The following is a 22,839-nucleotide window of genomic DNA, read 5'->3' on the forward strand; positions in this document are numbered from 1 at the left end:
CTCTGCCTCCAGGGTTGAAGCGATTCTCCTGCCTCAGCCTCCCAAGTAGCTGGGACTACAGGTGCGTGCCACCACCCCCAGCTAATTTTTGTATTTTTAGTAAACATGGGGTTTTATCATGTTGGCCAGGCTGGTCTTGATCTCTTGACTTTCTGATCCGCCTGCCTCAGCCTCCCAAAGTGCTGGGATTACAGGCATGAGCCACCATGCCGGGCCTAAAATTTTTATAAAAGAAAATATACTTTATCCTAAAAGTGGTATTTATTTGGTAGTTCAGAAAGCATTTCAAAATTTTTTCACTATTCTAGTTTTCAATTTGGACATCTGTTTTGCTAAAAACAGATTAAAATAATACATACTATATAAATTTATTTTCAATATGTCCCTTATAGCAGCTTATTTTCTCATTCGGTTGCTTTCTCATAAAAATGAAACACAGAATTATCAATCAGGTTATTTGACTTTTTGGATGACTTATAAACTGCATAGATAGATATTCTTTAATCAGGAAAAATTTGTCTTGTTCTGTTTTTATAACCTGTTTATTATTATTAATAGATACATTTATACATCTTGTATATATTTGTGGGTAATATTTCCGTTTATTTTTCAGGGCTTCCTATGATACCTCTGCTCCAAATGCAAAACGTAAGTATCTGGATGAAGGAGAGACAGATGAAGACAAAATGGAAGAATATAAGGCAAGTAGAGAGTGAAATAAGTTTATGGTCAAAGAAAACATAAATCCAAATGATAGATTCATATCCAGGAAAACAAATTTGATGGAAAGCCTAATTTTAAGATGTGCTAAAATAATTGTCAGTGGCATATGTTATCACCAGTTACATTAAGACCATTGTATCAGTTTTCTTATCTTTTTCTTTTCTTTTCCTTTTTTTTTTTTTGAGATGGAGTCTCGCTCTGTTGCCAGGCTGGAGTGTAATGGCACAATCTCGGCTCACTGCAACCTCCGCCTCCTGGATTCTAAGGGATTCTTCTGCCTCAGCCTCCCAAGTAGCTGGGACTACAGGCGTGCACCACCATGCCCAGCTAGTTTTTGTATTTTTAGTAGAGATGGGGTTTCACCATGTTGGCCAGGATGGTCTTGATCTCTTTATCTGGTGATCCACCTGCCTTGGCCTCCCAAAGTGCTGGGATTATAGGTGTGAGCCACCATGCCCTGCCAGTTTTCTTATCTTAATGCAAGAGTTGTGTGGATTAAATTAGGTTTTATATATATGAGGCACTTAGCATAATGTCTGGTAAGAACTAGGTAATAATATTGGGTTTTTTTTTTGTTTGTTGTTTGTTTTTTGTGAGACAGAGTCTCACTCTGTTGCCCAGGCTGGAGTGAGTGCAGTGGCGTGGTCTCAGCTCAGTGCAATTTCTGCCTCCCGTTTTCAAGCTATTCTTCTGTCTCAGCCTCCCGAGTAGCTGGGACTACAGGCATGCACCACCACGCCCAGCTATTTTTGTATTTTTAGTAGAGACAGGGTTTCACCATATTGGCCAGGCTTGTCTCGAACTCCTGACCTCATGATCCACCCGCCTCGACCTCCCAAACTGCTGGGATTATAGGCGTGAGCCACCATGCCTGGCCAGCAGTAGGCAATAATATTCTTAAAGATGACGGAGGATATAAGTGTATCATAAACTTTGGGCCAGGTGTGGTGCCTCACGCTTGTAATCCCAGCACTTTGAGAGGCCAAGACGTGCAGATCACTTGAGGTCAGGAGTTTTAAGACCCTCCTGGCTAACATGGTGAAACCCTGTCTCTACTAAAAGTACAAAGAATTAGCTGGGCATGGTGGCACACGCCTGTAATCCCAGCTACTCAGGTGGCTGAGGCAGGAGAATCACTTGAACCCGGGAGGCAGAGGTTGCAGTGAGCCGAGACCATGCCACTGCACTCCAGCCTGGGCATCATCAGAGTGACTCTGTCTCAAAAATAAAAAAAACCACAAAACTTTGGGTACTTGATTGGATCAGATTTTGAGACGCTGCAGTAGTCTTTTTTGAGGAGTTGTTATTCCATGTTAACAATATTGGATAGTACAATCAAGATATTTTTAGGATTTATGGCCTAGACTACATTGTAGAAATATTTCTGAAAGAGGCTCAAGAAAAACCCAACTTCTAACTTGTAATTGCAATGTTTAGTTGAAATAGTTGAAAGTATTATGGTCCAAAAAACTTACTTTTGTTTTTTCAAGTTAATTGTATATAATAGAGATAAGAATGTATAGTTTCAATAAAATCTCTAGAAAGTTCAGAGAAATAATACCTAATCTCGTGAATATTGTCTTATATGTTACAGTTCTGATAATATGTAACTTAAATGTTTGTGACTTTTTTTTTTATTAATTAAAATGTTAGTGATTATTTTAGGTGGAACTATATGCAGTTGCTGATATTCTAACCTTTTTGACCTTTAAGCATAGCAGTTTCATATTGCAACATTGGTGGTCATATCTTTCATGACTCAAACTAGACTCTAACACTTATAGTATTGTATATGAGATAAATAGTTTTAGACAAATCAATCAACAAAATAGTAGCTACAGTAATTATTATTTATGATAGGAAATTTTTTAATGAAAATAATCAACTAGCTAGATCTAATGATGGGAAAGCAAAGACTTCAATGTTTGACTTTAATGCTAATTTAAAACATTTATTAAATCTTAAGGAAATAAAATATGTTGAGTTTTAATCAGGATGTGATAATTAGAGAAATAACCCCTATTTGTAAAATATTTACTTAATCTTATGTTTTTCAAGGATGAACTAGAAATGCAACAGGACGAAGAAAATTTGCCATATGAAGAAGAGATTTACAAAGATTCTAGTACTTTTCTTAAGGTAAAATAAATAATTTTCAAATTTTGTAACTCTTCATATTTAAGCTCTATACCTGAAAAGATTTTAAATACCTGTTTGTCTTCAAGATGTTTTTCAATTATTGAGGGATCATTGTTATAAAATAAAGATTATTTAAAATTACTCATGAAATAGTCTTCTGATATTTGGCTATTTAGTGTGAGATAACAGTATATTAATATCAGTAGCTACTGAAAAGTAATAATTTTAGTTGTATTTTCAAATATTACTAATTTTTAAATCTACCAATTGATTGCATTTTATATGACCTTGTAATAGAAAACAGTACAGAAATAATTTATCTGCCATTACAATGCATGTTACAAATTTAATTTTGTTTTTTAATTTAGGGAACACAGAGCTTAAATCCCCATAATGATTACTGCCAACATTTTGTAGACACTGGACATAGACCTCAGAATTTCATCAGGGATGTAGGTATGTCAGGTTTGTGTGGAATATGCTATTGCTGACTCTCAATTACATGCATGTAATTTATCCAATTTATGGATATTTCTAACAAAATTATTTTTCCAGCCTGACATCTTTTTTTCATTCTCAGTGCTTCTGGTATACCTTATTTTTCTTTTCTTTTCTTTTTTTTTTTTTTTTTTTTTGAGACAGAGCCTTGCTGTGTTGCTCAGGCTGGAGTGCAGTGGGGTGATCTCTCTTGGCTCACTGCAACCTCTGACTCCCAGATTCAAGTGATTCTCCTGCCTCAGCCTCCCAAGTAGCTGGGATTACAGGCACCCCCCACTGTGCCTAGATAATTTTTGTGTTTTTAGTAGAGACGAGGTTTCACCATGTTGGCCAGGCTGGTCTCGAACTCCTGACCTCAGGTGATCTGCCTGCCTCGGCCTCCCAAAGTGCTGAGATTACAGGCATGAGCCATCGCACCGGGCCCTGTATACCTTCTTTTTCTATAATCGATATTACTATTTTTTTGTTTGTTTCTTTTTGGCTCCAGTTTGGTACTATGCCTATTCTTGCATTTTAGACAGATTTATTGAGATGATACTTATATACTGTACAATTCACTCACTTAAAGAGTTTTTTTTTTAATGTATCCACAGAATTGTGCAACTATGTTCACAGTCTATACTAGAACATTTGCATCTCCCCTGAGGAAGCCCTGTACACATTAGCAGTCAGTCCCCATTTCCTCTCTCTCACCTACCCCTTCTCAGCCTTAAGTATCTGCTGATCTACTTCTATTTCTATACGTTTGCCTATTGGACATTTCATGTAAATGAAATTATACAATGTGTGGTGGTTTGTCACTGGCTTCTTTCACTTAGCATATTTTTAAGGGTCATCAATGTTGAAGCATGTGCCTGTACTTCATGTTTTTAAATTGCCAAGTAATATGCTATTGTATATGTTTACCTTTCTGACAACTACTCACGTGTTTCCAAGCAGCTGCACGATTTTACATTTTTACTAACAATGTATGATGGTTCCAATTTCTTCACATCTTTGGCACTTACTATTATCTGTTTTTTATTGTAGCCATCCTAGTAAGTGTGAAGTGGTATTTTATTGTGGTTTTGATTTGCATTTGCCTAGCGACTAATGATATTGAGCATCTTTTTTTTATGCTTATTGGCCATTTAAATATCTTTTTTAGAGAAATATCTTAATACTTCGTGTATTTTTAAATTATTTCACTGTCTTTTTACTATTGAATAACAAGTCTTTTATATATTCTCTTTGTGTGTGGGTGTGTATGTTTTACATATTCTGAGTACAAGTCTCTTAACCTGATGAATAATTTGCAAATATTTTCTCGCATTCTGTGGGTCACTTTCTTGATAGTATATGTTGTAGCACATTCTATTTTTGATATAATCAAATTTAGTTTTTCCTTTGTTACTTGTAAGCAACATTACCCTTGAAGTAGAGAAACTAATTTTAATGTTTTTATAAGCAAAATGTAGATGTAGCATAAAAATTTATGGTTAAACTGTATAACCAGATTTAGATATAAACTGCTCTGCTCTTAGGATACCTGCCTCCCCAAGGCAAAGAAAACATACTTAGAGAGCTATTACAGATTGAGGAAAAGTTGTACCTTCTGTTTTATAGATGATTAGAAGCTGACTTTGCTGTCTTGAAACTTGACTATAATAAAATCTTCAAATTCATTTTATTTGAAATGTGATCTGCAACCACTGACTGAGGAAGCTTTACAAAATCGTTTTCTTTTTTCTTTGATATTAAAGTTACTAATATTTGTACTTTTGGTTTTTAAATTAGGAAGTTCATATAATTTATGTTGTTATAAATATGCTTCCTGTTTGGGAAGAAAAGAAACACTCATTTTCTTTGCTTTGAATAACTATCCAAGAAATTAAGTAAAAATCTTAACAATCAGGTTCTTTAGGATAAGGATTTTTTTTTTTTTTTTTTTTTTTTTTAGCTAAGAGGAAGGGGGAAAAGAATCACACAAGAAAGGTAGTTTTTTTTTGTTTTTTTTTTTTTTTCCTGAATGTTAAACTGGATGCTAGGGGCGATTGTTTAACTTAATAAATATGTGATATTAAGTGGCTTATTGACTTGGACTGGGTTTTAGAACATCTGGGTTTTTACTTGCATGTCATTAGTTATGAAATCTGCATACATATTATTTAAAATTATTAGAAATTAAGCTTCCTTAAAAGATATGAGTCAAGTGGCATGTGTATTATTTTGTTTTCTTGAGAGGGCTCATAACTTTTGAATTACTGATATTAACTTCAGTTGAGTTGAATTCAGAATTTACTATTTTTTCTGCTCAGGTTTAGCTGACAGATTTGAAGAATATCCTAAACTGAGGGAGCTCATCAGGCTAAAGGATGAGTTAATAGCTAAATCTAACACTCCTCCTATGTAAGTGTTTTTATTCAATTACTGTTTATTCCCAACTCAGGCTTAAAGTATCAGTTTGTTTATCCTATAACCTTTTTTCTTTTTCCTGAATTCAGCACTTTGTTAACATGCTTTAGTACTCTGTTTCTTCTCACTGCCTTTTTGTTTTTTAAAGACTGGTACTCATTATGTTGCCCAGGCTTGTGTCCATATCCTGGGCTCAAGCAATCCTCCCACCTCAGCTGGACTATAGGCATTTCAGCCATCACTCCTGGCTCTATTTTTCTTTCTTTCTTTCTTTTTTTTTTTTTGAGATGGAGTCTTGCTCTGTTGTCCAGGCTGGAGTGTGGAGTGTAGTGGCGCGATCTCGGCTCACTGCAGCCTCCGCCTCCCGGGTTCAAGTGATTCTCATGCCTCAGCCTTCTGAAGAGCTAGGATTACAGGCACACACCACCATGCCTGGCTAATTTTTGGCACACACCACCATGCCTTGCTAATTTTTGTATTTTTAGTAGAGATGGGGTTTCACCATGTTGCTCAGGCTGGTCTCAAACTCCTGACCTTCGGTGATTGCTCCCCTCAGCCTCAAATGCTGTGATTACAGGCATGAGCCACCGCACTGAGCCCTATTTCTTCGTTATAGCAAAAATGTTAATTTGAAACTCTGGTGCTGAGTTCACAGTGGGCTCTCAGTTTTTTTTCAGCTTTTCAGATAATTTGCTTAAAGTGCCTCTAACTTTTTCTTCTTAAAAGTCATCCAAGTTGGGCATGGTGGCTCACCCCTCTAATCCCAGCACTTTGGGGGGCTGAGGCAGGTGGATCACCTGAGGTCAGGAGTTTGAGACCAGCCTGCCCAACATGCTGAAACCCCGTCTCTACTAAAAATACAAAAATTAGTCGGGTGTGGTGGGATTACGCCTGTAATCCCAGCTACTCGGGAGGCTGAGGTAGCAGAATCGTTTGAATCTGGGAGGCAGAGGTTGCAGTGAGCCGAGATTGCACCATTGCACTTGAGCCTGAGTGACAGAGTGAGACTCCATATTCTTGATAGCTTACTTAAAATGCCTTTAAATGACTTCTTGTCAAGTAATTTGTTTGTTAAAGGAAGCTTAGAAAACTTAGATTCAGGAAAGGAAGAAAACAAATATTAATTACAGCTTAGCATTCTGAGATAGTATTCTTAACAATTTGGAATATGATAATTCATTTCAACTGTTGCTAAACAGAATAATGTTTTCCTCAGAAATGTATATGAGATCTTTGAAATTGGAGAATTTAGCTTTGAATGTTTTGTACATTTAATGATATGATAAAATTTATTTTGGGCCGGGGGTGGTGGCTCACACCTGTAATCCCAGCACTTTGGGAGGCTGAGGTGGGCGGATCATTAGATCAAGAGATCAAGACTGTTTTGGCCAACATGGTGAAACCCTGTCTCTATTAAAAATACAAAAATTAGCTGGGTGTGGTGGCGCACACCTGTAGTCCCAGCTATTCGGGAGGCAGAGGCTGAGACAGAAGAGGTGGAGTTTGAACCCAGGAGGTGGAGTTTGCAGTGAGCCGAGATTGTGCCACTGCACTCCAGCCTGGTGACAGAGTGAGACTCTGTCTCAAAAAAAAAAAAAAAAATGTATTCTGTAAGTCATTAGAAGCACCACAGAATGTTTTAGTAGGTGGAGAGGAAGTCTAAGTATACTCTAATATTCATCGTGTTTTAAAAAACACCTTTACTTGCTTTCTTATTTACTTATTTATTTATTTAAATAGAGACAGGGTCTCACTGTGTTGCCCAGGCTGGTCTCAAACTCCTGGGGTCAATTGATCCTCCCATGCTGGCCTCCCAAAGTGTTGGTATTACAGGCATGAGCCACCATGCCTGGCCTAAAATACACCTTTAATGAGATGTTGAGGTGGGAAGATCACTTGAGCCCAGGAGTTTGAGATTGTAGTACTCTATAATCAGGCCTGTGAATAGCCGCTGCATTCAGCCTGAGCAATATAGTGAGACCTTGTCGCAAAAAAAAAAAAAAAAAAAAAAAAAAACCAAACAAACGAAAACCCATTTACATTTAAAGTATTTTAAATTTAAAATATTTTCATGCTATGTGAAAATAACTTTTCAGTAAAGGCCAGTACTAACTTATATTATGTAGCTTGAAAAGACTCTTAATAGAAACATTTTTACTAATGAAAAAGCTAATAAATGAAAACTGTGTTTTAGGGGGAAGAATTTAAAGCTTACAGAGAAATGGGTTTTTTAACTGAGCAATTGAGAATAAAACAATGTGATATTCCTTAGAAAATTCAGATGAGAATGGAAAGGGGTTCAGAGACATATCTGAGTATGGATTTTTAATATTGAGAGAAGAGTATATTCTGGGTGTACATGGGGAATAATAGGACTTTTACTATGTAGTTTAATTACATTCATGTCTTAAGAAAGATCACTGGTAGATGGTTTAAGTCTATACCGAAGGAAAAAAGACTCAATAAAAAGGCCCTTAGTAATTAGCTTACTGATTACTTTGTAAATAGTGTTTAGTAATAATGTTTAGTGATAGGTAAGACATTTCTTTCATTACCATCTGTTAAGGTACTTGAAAATCTTATTTAAAAAGCATTTTTTAAAAAGCCTCATTTTTAATGCTTTAATCAAATAGGTACTTACAAGCCGATATAGAAGCCTTTGACATCAGAGAACTAACACCCAAATTTGATGTGATTCTTCTGGAACCCCCTTTAGAAGAATATTACAGAGAAACTGGCATCACTGCTAATGAAAAATGCTGGACTTGGGATGATGTATGATCAAACTTTCTACATTGTAATGAATTACTTATTTTCAAATGAATATATTTATTTGGTCAGAAAGTGAGATAATAAATATCATCCCTACTTTTGTAGGGATTATAAATATAGATTTATGGTGTAAATTATAGCTGAAGGTCCAAGGTACATTGACTAATATTATATTATCTTTAATTTGATTCTTCTTTTTAAGGCAAAAATTGAGCAGATAGCAAGTGAATAGGCTGTAGAAGACTTAAAATTTTGGTCTTAGAGTCCTTGGCTCTATAGTTAGAGAAGTTTGAAAACAGATGGAATGATTCATAATTCATTCTGCATTTGATTAGTTTCAATAAACAGAGTTTGTTTATATATATAAAAACGTGATTTCTACTCTTTAAACAGCTTACGGTGTAGTAAAGTATGGATAAATAGCCTGTATGGACACATAATTACAATTTTGTTGATTAAACGATGGAGTCCTGCATAAGATGACATGAGAACAACTGACCAAGCCTGGGTAGATGGGGCATAGGAACATAGAGGAGGTGACACCTGAAAATATAAATAGATTAGTTGGAATTAGCCAAGAAAGATGTGGGACGGGGGTTACAAGCGGAAGGAACAACAAGAACAGAAGGGATGGAGGCAAATGACTATCTGGTTGTAGGGTGGAGGTCCTGTATGTAGGTTGGTATTGTTGGAGCACAGATTGGGACTATCTTGAGGTGATGTGTTAGCAGTTGGGACTTCTATTCTGAAGACATTAATAAGTCCTTGAAGAGTTTTAACCAGTTTAGTAAAAAGGTCAGATTGGTGTTTGGAAGCTGGGCTAGAGTCTGGGAAAGAATTCTGGAAAAATGGCCGGGTTGGTGGCTCATGCCTGTAATCCCAGCACTTTGGGAGGCCGAGGCAAGCGGATCACAAGGTCAGGAGTTTGAGACCAGCCTGACCAACATGGTGAAACCCTATCTCTACTAAAAATACAAAAATTAGCTGGGTGTGGTGGCACGCACCTGTAATCCCAGCTACTCGGGAGGCTGAGGCAGAATAGCTTGAACCTGGGAAGCAGAGGTTGCATTGAGCCGAGATTGCACCATTGCACTCCAGCCTGGGTGACACAGCAAGACTGTCTCAAAAAAAAAAAAAAAAAAAAATTCTGGAAAAAGGAGAGAGCAATTAGAAGACTCTTTCTTAGAGCAACCTAATGCTGAGATGAAGGGACGCTGAATTAGGGTAATAGTAGGAATGGAAAGAAGGTGATACATTCAGTAATGTTTAGGAGGTAGATTTGGTAAGATTGAGTGATTGAGATGAGGGGAAGAGTTAGGGATAACTCAGGGTTTCTGTCTTGGGATAGGTGGATTGAATTATCACCAACTGAGAGTGAGTTTCAGAAGATGAGCAGGATTTGAGAGGTTAAATAATACTGAACGAGTTGATTTCTAGGTATATGTGAGACATTCAAATGGAAGAGGTCATAGGAATAAAATATGAAACTCTAAGGACAGGCAGATCTGGTTTCAAAATACATATTTTAGAGGATGATCACATAAAATCTATGTAAATAGATGAGTTTATCCTGGGATCGTGTCTCAGGATAAAAATGTGGACTGACAGTAAAGCCTGGGAAAACATTTACATTTAAAGACTACATATAAAAGAAATTTAAAAACGAGTTGTTCAGTGATGAATGAAGAGAACCAGGAGAGTATGAATGTAATGGAAACCAAGGGAACAGTGAGTTTCAAGGAGAGTGTAATCAGGAGCGTCCTGCACTTCTAGAAAAGATGTGGGGCAAGGAAAGGACTGAAACTGGAAGAGATGTTTCTTAGGAAACGGATTGGAATCTTTGCATGTCCCTTTCTGAGTTAATGGTACTTACTACTCTTAATAATATCTATTTTTCCAAGATTTACCTCTAATTCTTCCTCTTCCTTGAAGCTTTTCCTATTAGCTTTAATACTCCTAGCACTTTTATTTACATTTGTATGGCTCCTATAATGTAAAAGTTTTTCCCCTTCCCTGTTTAAAGTGTTATCTGTGTTTATTGTTGAAAAATCAGAAAAGTGCACAGAATGTAGTATTTCTAAGACTTAAGATTAAAGACTTAATGCTCTTGATATTTATTGCAGAGAAGTTTTCCAGATAGGTAGAAATTTACATTCCTTTCAGTAGTGTTTAAGAATGTCTAGTTAGCCATATCCTCATTAAAGTTGAATATTAATATTAAAAACCATTTTTTATCAGCTTGATCAAAAGAAAAAATTTAAACAATAAATCTGATTATGTCCTTTATTAATAATTAGGCAGAATTTTGTTTTCTGTAGCCAATCCGTGAGGTTTCAGCAGTGAAGGTACAAGAGCTTCAATTATATGTGATAAACTAATACAGTTTTTAAAATAAAGAAATTCTATTTTATGTGCAAATTCTTGATTTCAGTTTAATTTCACTGTACTTCAACTCTGGCTGGCATACTGAAAAATTTTGTCTGGCCCCAGAGCCCTAAGTTCTTTAACTTTTATGAGATACTGTCCTAAAGAAAGTGCCAGTAATTAATGTAATAAACAAAATGTAAATAAGAAAAGTGTTTGGATTTCACAGGTATTCTTTTTCATGTTAGAGAGTCGGTAGTGGTCATTGTGTTTTACTTAAGAACACAAGCATTAAAGTACCAACACTTAACTTTTAGAATTAGTGTCAAAAGAGAATAATTTTTTTTTGGCATTCAGACTTAAAGTAGTAATCATAGCAAAATATGTATATTGATTTATTGAGAAGTTCTTCTGTAGACACTGGATATCACAGTCCTCCCGAAACATTTATTGTTATATTTTATTTTAATTTTGTCCCTAACATTGGGCTCAGTTAAGTGCTTCATTCTTTTTCAGTAAATGACAAAACATTGCTGGAGAATCTGTCTCAAGCTCCATCTTAAAAGATTCCATAAGTCTATAGCTATTGTTTCCTATAAGCTCTTCCCATATAAAAGCAAGTGTATATATGTGTATATGTGCACACGTGTGTATGTTGTTTGTATATAAAGTAACAAAACAATAGAACAAGTAATTTTAAGGATAACATTTATTTTCTATTATAGTTCCTAATGGAAACTAATACACTTAAAGAACACATCTATCCTAATAAATCTTTAATTGTTGTTCTTTTGGATTTAGGATGAATGGGAAACAAAATACTTTTATGCAATATTGTTTTGATTTCTTACAGATTATGAAGTTAGAAATTGATGAGATTGCAGCACCTCGATCATTTATTTTTCTCTGGTGTGGTTCTGGGGAGGGATTGGACCTTGGAAGAGTGGTGAGATGGTGCTTTTATAAAGTGGATTTTTAAATTAATAAGAAAAAAATGTAACAGTATGTTGCATAGGATGTTTGAAAGTGGATGTTATTTCATCCTTTGTTTCTTAAATAATTCTAAAATAGTGAGAAAAAAAAATGTCCAGAAAAGAACATAAGAAAGGCAATACTTGTAAGTTAGTTTACCAGCACTAGGGATGAATGTGTAGCTCTTTCAAAAGACACTTCATTGCAAGTACAGGAAGAGAACAGCTTAAAGATTTGAAACTCTAAATGCTAACTCAAAAATGAGCTGCTTGGTATCATTTACAATTCTTTATGAGTAGCTAAAAAGTGTTCTACGAGTAGCTAAAAGTATTCAGGAGCATTGGGTCCTGAAATCCAAATGGAAGTCAAATAAAATTGGAAAAGTAACACAGCATATGGAAGATATGAATGAATGAGAAAGAAGTTATAATACCTGAACTTATTTTAAGTATCTAATATTTAATTGTATTTCACAGCTTTTTTATTTTTTATTTTTTTATTGGAGTTTTTTTTTTTTTTTTTGAGACAAAGTACCAACTCTGTTGCCCAGGCTGGAGTGCAGTGGCACAATTGTGGCTTACTGCAGCCTTGACCTCCTGGACTCAAGCAGTTTTCCCACCTCAGCCTCCTAATACCTGGAACCACAGGCACACCACCACCCCTGGCTAATTTTTTTAGTATTTGCAGAGATGAGGTCTTGTTATGTTGCCCAGGCTGGCCCCAAACTCCTGGGCTCAAGGGATCCTCCCACCTCAGCCTCCCAAAGTGTTAGGATTACAGGCATGAGCCACCACCCTTGGCCCTGATTGGCCTTCGCCAAAGGGAACAAAATAATATGTATGCTGTTTTAAACAAGAATAACAACAGTATTATGACTAGGTATCAGGAGTCTTAATTTTGCTCTCAATTCAGCCGCTATGCAACAGTAAGACTTTGGGCAAAAAGATACTCACTCTTGAGGGTCTCAATTTCGTCACATTTTGTTGGTTGACACTTTTTGTTTTTATGACATATTATTTATTATACACCAAACTATCTCACTTAATGATTCCAGTTTGGGGAGGTATCCATTGGACAATTGAAAAATTTAAGTAGGATTATATGAGATAATAAGTATGATTATATGGAAATAAGATTGTGCCCAAATTCTGAAATTCTACGATTACTGTATATTCTTTATATAAATAGTAAGGCTGTTGGGTAACATCATTGCTTCCATCATATTAACTCCAAGGTAGACTATAACTGTATTTCAGTTGGATATCTCCATTTTTTTTGGTGGTGGCTCTTCAAGATGCTATAGAAAAGAGCGAAACATACATGTTTTTATAAGTATATTGGTGTTTACTTTGTTTTAACTTTAATATCTGACTTTGATCTTTCCTCTCATTCCCCAAATTAGATTGAAAATGATTAGGAGGTTTTTATCTTTTTTTTTTTTTTGAGACAGAGCCTTGCTCTGTCGCCCACGCTGGAGTGCAGTGGTGCGATCTTGGCTCACTGCAAAACTCTGCTTCCCAGTTGAAGCAGTTCTCCTGTTTCAGCCTCCTGAGTAGCCATCCAGGAGGTTTTTGTCTTATTTGCTTATGTAGCAGTTTATCATACTGGTGAGAGTTTGGCGAAAAATGATATAAAAAAAAATTCAGCATGAGAAATACTCATGAGCTTTTGATAAATTAGTGAATTAGGGCATGTAGAATTTAGGTCATAGTGATGTTAATGACACCTGGTGCAAAATAAATATTTAGTAACAGGAACACATATTGATCTTGATTTTGGAGATTTTAAAATAAAATTCTGCTGGGCGCAGTGGCTCATGTCTGTCATCCCAGCACTTTGAGAGACAGAGGCGGGCAGATCACTTGAGGCCAGGAGTTCAAGACCAGCCTGGCCAACATGGTGAAACCCCATCTCTACTAAAAATACAAAAATTAGCACGGCATGGTGGCACGTGATTGTGGTCCCAGCCACTTGGGAAGTTGAGGCATGAGAATCACTTGAACCTGAGAGGCAGAGGTTGCAGTGAGCCAAGATTACCACACTGAACTCCAGCCTAGGTGAGACTCCATCTCAAAAAATAAAATAAAATAAAATAAAATTCTAAGTTTCATTTTGAGGTGTTATCTTACATTACCCAATAAGCATTCCTGAAAAGTGTATGTTTTATACTCTACTATATCTTTTTTTTTTTTTGGTTCGGGGGAACTCCCAACAGGATTTCCTGTGATGGAAAGGAAGCTTGTTGGAAGGTTTTATTATTATTATTATTATTATTATTATTATTATTATTATTATACTTTAAGTTCTGGGATACATGTGCAGAACGTGCAGGTTTGTTACATAGGTATACACGTGCCATGGTGGTTTGCTGTGCCCATCAACCCGTAATCTACATTAGGTATTTCTCCTAATGCTGTCCCTCCCCTAGTCCCCAACCCGCCTCTACTATATCTTTATATGTACTTGATCATCATACCAGCAATACTGTACTTATTTATTTATTTTTCCCTCCTTTACTCTTAAGTTGATGGGGATAGGGACTGTGTCTTATTCATGTTTCTATTTCCAGCAGCTAACCAGCACTGGCATATGGTAGACTTTCAGATGTCACTGCGAGCAGTCATTTAGCTGGTATTTGTTTTATGTTAATGTATAACAGCTTCTAGGACATTAAGGTTCACATATCTATTTTCTAGATTATGTAGAGATGAAAGTACCATTTTATCCAACAAAGAGATACACATAACAATTTTAAGTTTGAACATTTTTACAGTTGTATTAAATATAGAAATAAGGTTTTATAAGACTCTCATTTGAAGTTAGCATTTAGAAAATTTTCAACAGTATATAGCTTTGTCAGAGAATAGAATATTGAGGTGGCAGGAATCAAATTGTGTTTTGGATTATTTTGTGATTACAGAAGGTCTGAGTGCTTGCAATTTAAAACCCTGTGTCCCTTGATGACAACAGAATGTAGAATTGGGAGATGATGTAATCCTTTCTATGTTTTGATATTTAACTATATATGTGACATTGATATCCAAAAGATATATATGCATTCCGTATTATGGCTATGTATTTAAAGACTGGCATTTCTTTTTATATTCTACACTGAAACAAAATTACCTTGAAACCTTGGAATATAGTGTCTGAAACCTCTAGAAAGTTTTTTTTAATGCTGGCGGTTATTGTAAGTATTGTTTATTTCTTTAAGTTAAGGATTTGTGTTTAAAATTCTTTTGTTTCTAGTGTTTACGAAAATGGGGTTACAGAAGATGTGAAGATATTTGTTGGATTAAAACCAATAAAAACAATCCTGGGAAGACTAAGACTTTAGATCCAAAGGCTGTCTTTCAGAGAACAAAGGTATTGCCTTTACTGATTTGTTTTTTTAAATTTTCATGATTTTCTCTCAAGCTTTTCCAAATCACTATATACTGTTTAATTAACTTTAGTGAAAAAGTCCTTTTCTTAGACTTGTAAAGACAGCATTGAGCATTACAGGAATACATCCAAATTCGTTTTAAAATGTTTTATTCATTATCTTAGATCAACCCCACCATGCTAGAAAGGGGAGTATATATTCCTCCATGTCCTAAATGCCATATTTCTAAGTTAGATAAAGGCTTTTGATCACACTGACCCGCAGAATTTTTCTAGGCTCAGAAAGAAGAGATAGCAAGACTCTAGCTGGCCAGCTTAGAGACGTATTTCTCTCTTCTTTCCTTCTTTATCCTTTACAAGAATCCCTGAGAACTTCTGTTTCTTGTGACTCTGCCCTGCTAGTATCAGGCTTTAACAGTTTTTGTTCTTACTTTTTAGGGAGCCGCTGGTGGGAGGGTCTTTCTTATTAAGTCTTTTTTGTACTGGAATCATGCCTAGGTAATGAAGCCTCCGTAAAATCCCAAGACGGGTTGGAGAGCTTCTGGGTCGGTGAACCTGTGGAGTTTCTGGGACGGTGGTCCGCTTAGAGAGGGCACAGCAGCTCCATGCCCCATGCTCCATGCCCCATGCCCCATATTTTCACTGTGTGTCTCTTCCATCTGGCTGTTTTTGAGTTGTATCCTTTTATAATAAATAGGTCATAGTAAGTAAAGAGCTTTCTTGAATTCCTCGAGCTGTTCTAGCAAATGATCTAACCTGAGGAAGAGGTCATGGGAACCTCTGATTTATAGCTGGTTGGTCAGAAGCACAGGTGACAATCTGGACTTGTGATTGGTAGCTGAAGGTGGGGCATTCATGTGGTTCTCAGCCCTTGACCTGTGGGATCTGCACTAACTAGGTAGATAGTGTCAGAATTGAATTGAATTATAGTGTTGATGGAGAAGTGGAGAATTGCTTGGTATGGGAAAAACCCACACATCTGGGATCAGAAATGAAGCATTCTGAAATTACTGAGTGTTGTAAGTGAGTGTGTAGAAAAGAGTTTGTTTTTCTTATTTACATGGCAGTCTTTCCTCACCCAGAGATCCAGGTTTTCCTGTTGTTTTGTTGCCCATAGAACTGTATCTCACCAGAAATGGTGGCTCACTTCTGTAATCCCAGCACTTTGGGAGGCCGAGTTAGGTAGATCACTTGAGCCCAGGAATTTGAGACCAGCCTGAGCAACATGGCGAGACCCTGTCTTTACAAAAAATTTAAAAATTAGGTGTGGTGGCATGTTCCTGTGGTCCCAGCTACTTGGGAGGCTGAGGCGGGGGGATCACTTGAGCCCAGGAGGTCAAGGCTGCAGTGAGCTGAGATCGTGCCACTGTACTCCAGCCTGGGTGACAGAGTGAGACCCAGTCTCAAAAAGAAGAGAAATAACTGTATCCCAAAGATTCGGAGAAATGAGGATTGTTTTAGAATTGAGGACATCAGAAATGTGAAAGGTTTTGGAATGACTGTTGATGAAAACAGATTAATTGGTCTGCTCTTGTTATTTAGGAACACTGCCTCATGGGGATCAAAGGAACTGTGAAGCGTAGCACAGACGGGGACTTCATTCATGCTAATGTTGACATTGACTTAATTATCACAGAAGAACCTGAAATTGGCAATATAGAAAAACCTGTAGAAATTTTTCATATAATTGAGCATTTTTGTCTTGGTAGAAGACGCCTTCATCTATTTGGAAGAGATAGTACAATTCGACCAGGTAGGACCTCAGTTAACAACAACCTTATGCTTCTTTGGGTTATGCATGTCAAGAAATAGGACATGGTGCTGTGTAAAATAAAGTTCTTATGCATTTGATTCCTTTTCTTGCTGTACTTCAAATATGAACAGTTTCAGGTCCACAGCAAAATTGAGAGGAAGGCACAGAGACTTTCCATATACCTGCTGCCCCCACACATGCATAACCTTTCCAATTATCAATATCTCCCAACAGAGTGGTACATTTGTTACAAATGATGAACCTACATTGACACGTCATAATCACTCAAAGTCCACAGTTTACATTAGGATTCACTCTTGATGTAGTAATTCAGTGAGTTTGGATAAATGTATGATGACATCTATCCACCATTATAGGATGATACTGAATAGTTTCACGGCCCTAAAAATCCTCTGTGCTCCACTTATTTCTCCCTACCCACAACTCTTGACAACCACTTATCTTTTTACTGTCTCCATAATTTGCCTTTGTCAGAATGTTATATAGTTGGAATTGTATAGTATGTAGCCTTTTTAGATTGGCTTCTTTCATTTGGTAATTGGCATTTAAGATTTCTCCATTCCTTTTCATGGTTTGATAGGTCATTTCTTTTTAGTGCCGAATAATATTCCATTGGATGTACCACAGTTTTTGTATCCATTTACCTACTGAAGGACATCTTCTAAGTTTTGGCAATTATGAATAAGCTACAATGGAAATCTGTGTACAGGTTTTTGTGTGGTCATAAGTTTTCAGCTCCTTTGGGTAAATACCAAGGAGCACAAATGCTGGATTGTATGGTAAGAATATGTTTAATTTTGTAAGAAACTGCTAAGACTATTTTCTGAAGTGCTTATACCATTTTGCATTTCCACCAGCAGTGAGAGTTCCTGTTGCTCCGCATCCTCACCAGCATTTGGTGGTGTCAATGTTCAGGATTTTGGCAATTTTAGTGTGTGTGTAGTGGTATCACATTGTTGTTTTAATTTGCATTTTTTTGATGACATATGATATAGAACATCTTTTCATATGCTTATTTACTATCTGTATGCCTTTTTTTGGTGAGATGTCTTTTAAGGTCTTTGGCCCATTTTTTATTTGGCTGTTTGTTTTCTTATTGTTGAGGTTTGAGAGTTACTTGTATATTTTGGAGAATAGTACTTTATCAGATTTGTTTTTTGCAAATATTTTATCTTATTCAGTGACTGTCTTCTCATGGCCTTGTTGCATGTTTATTTTTATTTAATTAATTTCTGCTTTTTTATTTTCTTTCTACTTTCTTTGGATTTACTTGCAGTCTTTCTATCTGAAGTATTTTTAGGTTGATATTCAGGTTAGGGGTACAGGTTTAATTTTGTACTTGTAAACTACTAGTATAAAAAGAAAGAAAGAAATTGAACAGGCAAGAGTTTCAAGAAAGAAACTCTTGCAAAAATTTAGTATTAGCTACATGCAAATAAGGAAGAAAAATTTGACTGATCAAAGTGTAGATGTTTGGGAGTTAGCCATATAAATAATAGTATGTGCAATTGAGAGTCTGTTCAGGAGACCTTAATTTATGGCCAGGCACTGTGACTCACATCTGTAATCCGAGCACTTTGGGAGGCCAGGGTGGGCAGATCACTTGAGGTCAGGAGTTCGAGACCAGCCTGGGCAACATGGTGAAACACTGTTTCTACTAAAAATACAAAAATTAGCTGGGTGTGGTGGTGTGTGCCTGTAATCCCAGCTACTTGGGAGGCTGAGGCAGAAGAATCGCTTGAACCTGGGAGGCAGAGGTTGCAGTGAGCCGAGATTGTGCCACTGTATTCCAGCCAGGGTGACAGAATAAGACCCTGTCTCAAAAAAAAAAAAAAAAAAAAAAAAAAAGACCTTAGTTTATTAAGTTGCTCCTCAAATACACTTCAAGGAAATAGCCTAAGGTATTTCACATATACCTTAGGAATACAATTTACCATTGCTTTAAAATAAAATTTACAGATAACTATGTGAGTCAAATACACTCTGAAGCCAGACAATTTTTTTTTTTTTTTTTTTTTTTGAGACAGGTTCTCACTCTGTTGTCCAGGCTGGAGTGCAGTGGCACGATCTTGGCTCACTGCAACCCCCACCTTCTAGGTTCAAGTGATTCAGCCTTCTGAGTAGCTGGGACTGCAGGCGTGTGCCAGCACGCCTGGCTAATTTTTTGTATTTTTAGTAGAGATGAGGTTTCACCAGGTTGGCCAAGCTGGTCTCAAACTCCTGACCCCAAGTGATTGCCCGCCTAGGCCTCCAAATTGCTGGGATTACAAGTGTGAGCCACCACACACCCAAGCCAGACTATTTTAAACTTACTCTGTTCTTAGTAATACCTTTAGAATTTCTAGTAGAACACAATGTTGCTGTGCAGAATTTGGAAGAGAGGGGAATCCCTTGGACTTCTATAGCCAGTTTACTCTGCAAAGATTTCCATGTTTTATGTAAGAGACAATATAGCAAGGGAGACAGAGTATTAGTTGTTTTTATTACATCTTTAAATTTTCTGTTTCTTATTCCTTGTTTGTGGTGGTGTGTTCCATATATATTGAATATTATCTTCCATAATACCACAAACATGCCAAAACACAAACTAGAAGGCAGCAAATAAAAATCTCATGGATTTAATAGTCAGTGAGAGCCCATAGGTGAGGAATGTGCTTTTTGATCATGGTATCTGCCAGGTAATACATAAAAGACACGGTATAATTGACCTTTTTTTCTTCAACTGTTACAAATCTTACTGTATTCGTGCACTTTTAGAAACTAAAAATGTTTTAAAAAACAATGAACTAAGCATTGTACAGAAATGGCTACTGTATTTTAGAATGTGATCCTAGTGAAATATTTTTCATTTTATAGCTTTTTATGATGCATCTACTTTTCTAAGAAATAACCTAAGGACGATGGGGCAGATATATTATACACCTAATTTTGCAGATAAATAACCTAATTCTTACAGATAATTGAACCTGTCCCAAATAATGCTGTGTCTCTTGCAATGCTCCAGAGGCATATTTTCAGGGTCCCCTGCAAAGGGCATGTCTGTAAGAGTCACCACACCCAAAGAACCCCAGAGCATGGTGTCTGTATTGGGTATTTGTAGTTCCTTCCATTCTAAAGACAGTTTAATCAATCAGAAAATACCCTTATTACAAGCAAAGTTGTCTAGCAATATAATTGGCAAAATAGCTTTTTACCTACAGAAGTATAATGTGCAGTGGAAATTCTGAGAAAGAAGAAATAATTTTCATTTCATGTATGAAATGAAAAAAGAGGTGGGATTTTTAACAGGTTGACAGGATAGAAAAGGAAATAATATGGGCACAAAAATCGGGGTTAGTATAGAAGCAGTTACTATAGTATTTCATTGTTTTACTTAGAGGTTCATGAAAAGCATTAATGAGAAGTGTTATTGGAAAGTTCATTCAGCCATCATTGTAAAAGATCTTAGATTTCATATTTATGAATTTGGGCTTTGTGGAAACAGTTGGAAGGTTTTTGAGCAGAGAAGTGACATGTTTTAAGCTTTGCTTTAGGCTTTCCACTTTTAGAGGGAGGAGAAGCTATAGGTTGGGAGATCATTACAGTATATATGTGTGTCTGTTACACATGTGTTATATGGTAGGATATTGACCTTGTAAAAAAAAATAAAGGCTTAAATTTGAGGGTGGCGGTAGAAATGGAAAGATAGGAATGAGTGGGAGTACCATGGTAGTGGTTGAATTTCTCTGACCTATCAACTGAGAATATTTTCTAGTTAGCAAGTGTAGAGCAAAAGTTGGTTCCAAGATTTTAATCAGAAAATGGCACCATTTACATAAATAGGAAGATTATATATAATTTATTACAGTTTCACTAAACCCAAACTCAGTGTAATGTATAGGATTTTTTTTCTCTAAGTTCTATTCTCACAAAAGATAGTACATGGATGAGGAGGATATATTACAAAAGTTACAATCTAGGAGGAGAAACAAGATATATACCTGTGAAATCTTTAAAACATGACCACAATTAAGTGCCATTCTGTAAAAGAGATCAGTATGGGATGAATGATGGGGACATCTTTAAGAATGCATTGGGGATTTGAACTAGCTTCTAAAGAATTAATAAGAGAAGAGAGAATTGCAAATAAAAAGAATAATCTTTTTTTCCTCCATTTCAGGCTGGCTCACAGTTGGACCAACACTTACAAATAGCAACTACAATGCAGAAACATATGCATCCTATTTCAGTGCTCCTAATTCCTACTTGACTGGTTGTACAGAAGAAATTGAGAGACTTCGACCAAAATCGCCTCCTCCCAAATCTAAATCTGACCGAGGAGGGGGAGCTCCCAGAGGTGGAGGAAGAGGTGGAACTTCTGCTGGCCGTGGACGAGAAAGAAATCGATCTAACTTCCGAGGAGAAAGAGGTGGCTTTAGAGGGGGCCGTGGAGGAGCACACAGAGGTGGCTTTCCACCTCGATAATTGTTGACGACACTGAACCTATTCATCCTCCTCTAACCTTCTTAATTGTAATTAAATTTCAAATGGGAGACTTAACTTTAGAACTCACTTCCAGCTTGCACTTTGCTTTAATTTCTCTGAGCTGCAGGAATGTCTTAGCTAGCCTCGCTTGCAGTTGTCACACACACTGTCTAGTTTTTTTCAGGATAAATGAATGATTCTGCCTTTTGTTGTTATGTGCATGAACAGAATGGAACAACTCAAGTAGCTTCATCTTCAGAGACTGAATTTATTCTGATAGACTTCAACTAATTACAAAGGATTTTGCTAATTTTGGGGAATAAATAATGGAAAAAGATCCAGTCTGTGGTATCATGCTAGTGCTGACAGGAGCTGGTAATGCACATCCGGTCACTGCTGCTATAGCAAATGGGGAGCTGTTTGGGGCCTTGATAGAATAGAGTTGGAAAAGATGGTAAGCTTCTGTCAGGGTTTTAACATTTTCTTGATGAAACAATAAAAAGAGGTAAGCTTTTTCCTTCTTTTTTTTTTAAGTTTTAAATAAACTCAGATATAATTTGAATACTGAAGAAATTAAGAGACTTTGAACAAAATCACCTCTTCCCAAATCTAAATTTATCAAGGGGAGGTGGAGATTCCAGGGGTGGGTGAAAGAAGAGATAGAACTTAGCAGGCAGACTTAAAAAAAAAAGTTCATCATCATAATCTCAATTTTGTGGCTATGACTCCTAATCACGCTTCCTAAGAAGCAAAGGAGGACAAATATTCATGTGCTAGATAGCGCTGTGGTGTGGACTTGAACTTGGATTGACCTTAAATTTTATATTCATTAAATAAAAGAGAGGCAGCAACAAGATACCTCATTATCAGATGCTTGGTTTAAACATCTTGGGACTAAAATACTTGGTGATGAAATGACATACACCTTTAAACTTGTTATAGAGATAGTTTAATGTAAAACCAACTACAGAAAACCCTCAACTTAAGGATACAGCTTGGAAATTGGAACTGCAATTGCCTTTTATTAAAACCATATGGTGTGATGTTTGTTTTTAAAATTATATAAGACTTTATGCTGTCACTTTTCTTGCTATACTGTAATTCATGTTTTAAATGAATTTGATAATGAAATCATACTATTATTGTTCTTGATGAATACTTTTCTTATTTTTATGATTTTTCTAATGAAACTTTAAACTTTTGAGATTTGAGAGTCTGTTTTCTATAAGTAGAATTGCTGTTGTTACCAAATGAAAAACGACTGACCTAAAATCGGTCTCTTCTTTTGGTCTGTGATGGATTTTAATGGCCGTTCTGTGCTCATATATACCTAAGATGAGATTATATTACATCCA

General features: G+C 36.3%; 1 protein-coding gene across 2 annotated transcripts in view; it reads left to right on the forward strand.

Annotated features, from left to right (window-relative positions):
- The window catches only part of METTL14 (methyltransferase 14, N6-adenosine-methyltransferase subunit), a 26,120-nt gene extending 3,432 nt beyond the window's left edge, over positions 1-22,688 (forward strand). For both annotated transcript variants that reach the window (XM_054486498.2, XM_063664058.1), the window contains exons 3-11: positions 614-701; positions 2,782-2,862; positions 3,231-3,318; positions 5,658-5,748; positions 8,388-8,529; positions 11,744-11,836; positions 15,112-15,228; positions 16,789-16,999; positions 21,180-22,688. In XM_054486498.2, the coding sequence (XP_054342473.1) occupies positions 614-701; positions 2,782-2,862; positions 3,231-3,318; positions 5,658-5,748; positions 8,388-8,529; positions 11,744-11,836; positions 15,112-15,228; positions 16,789-16,999; positions 21,180-21,484 (1,216 nt within the window). In that variant the 3' untranslated portion in view covers positions 21,485-22,688. The remainder of the gene's footprint in view (positions 1-613; positions 702-2,781; positions 2,863-3,230; positions 3,319-5,657; positions 5,749-8,387; positions 8,530-11,743; positions 11,837-15,111; positions 15,229-16,788; positions 17,000-21,179) is intronic.
- Positions 22,689-22,839: the final 151 nt, after the last annotated feature.

This window comes from Pongo pygmaeus, chromosome 3, assembly GCF_028885625.2.
Source record: "Pongo pygmaeus isolate AG05252 chromosome 3, NHGRI_mPonPyg2-v2.0_pri, whole genome shotgun sequence".
NCBI classification, from domain to species: Eukaryota; Metazoa; Chordata; class Mammalia; order Primates; family Hominidae; genus Pongo; species Pongo pygmaeus.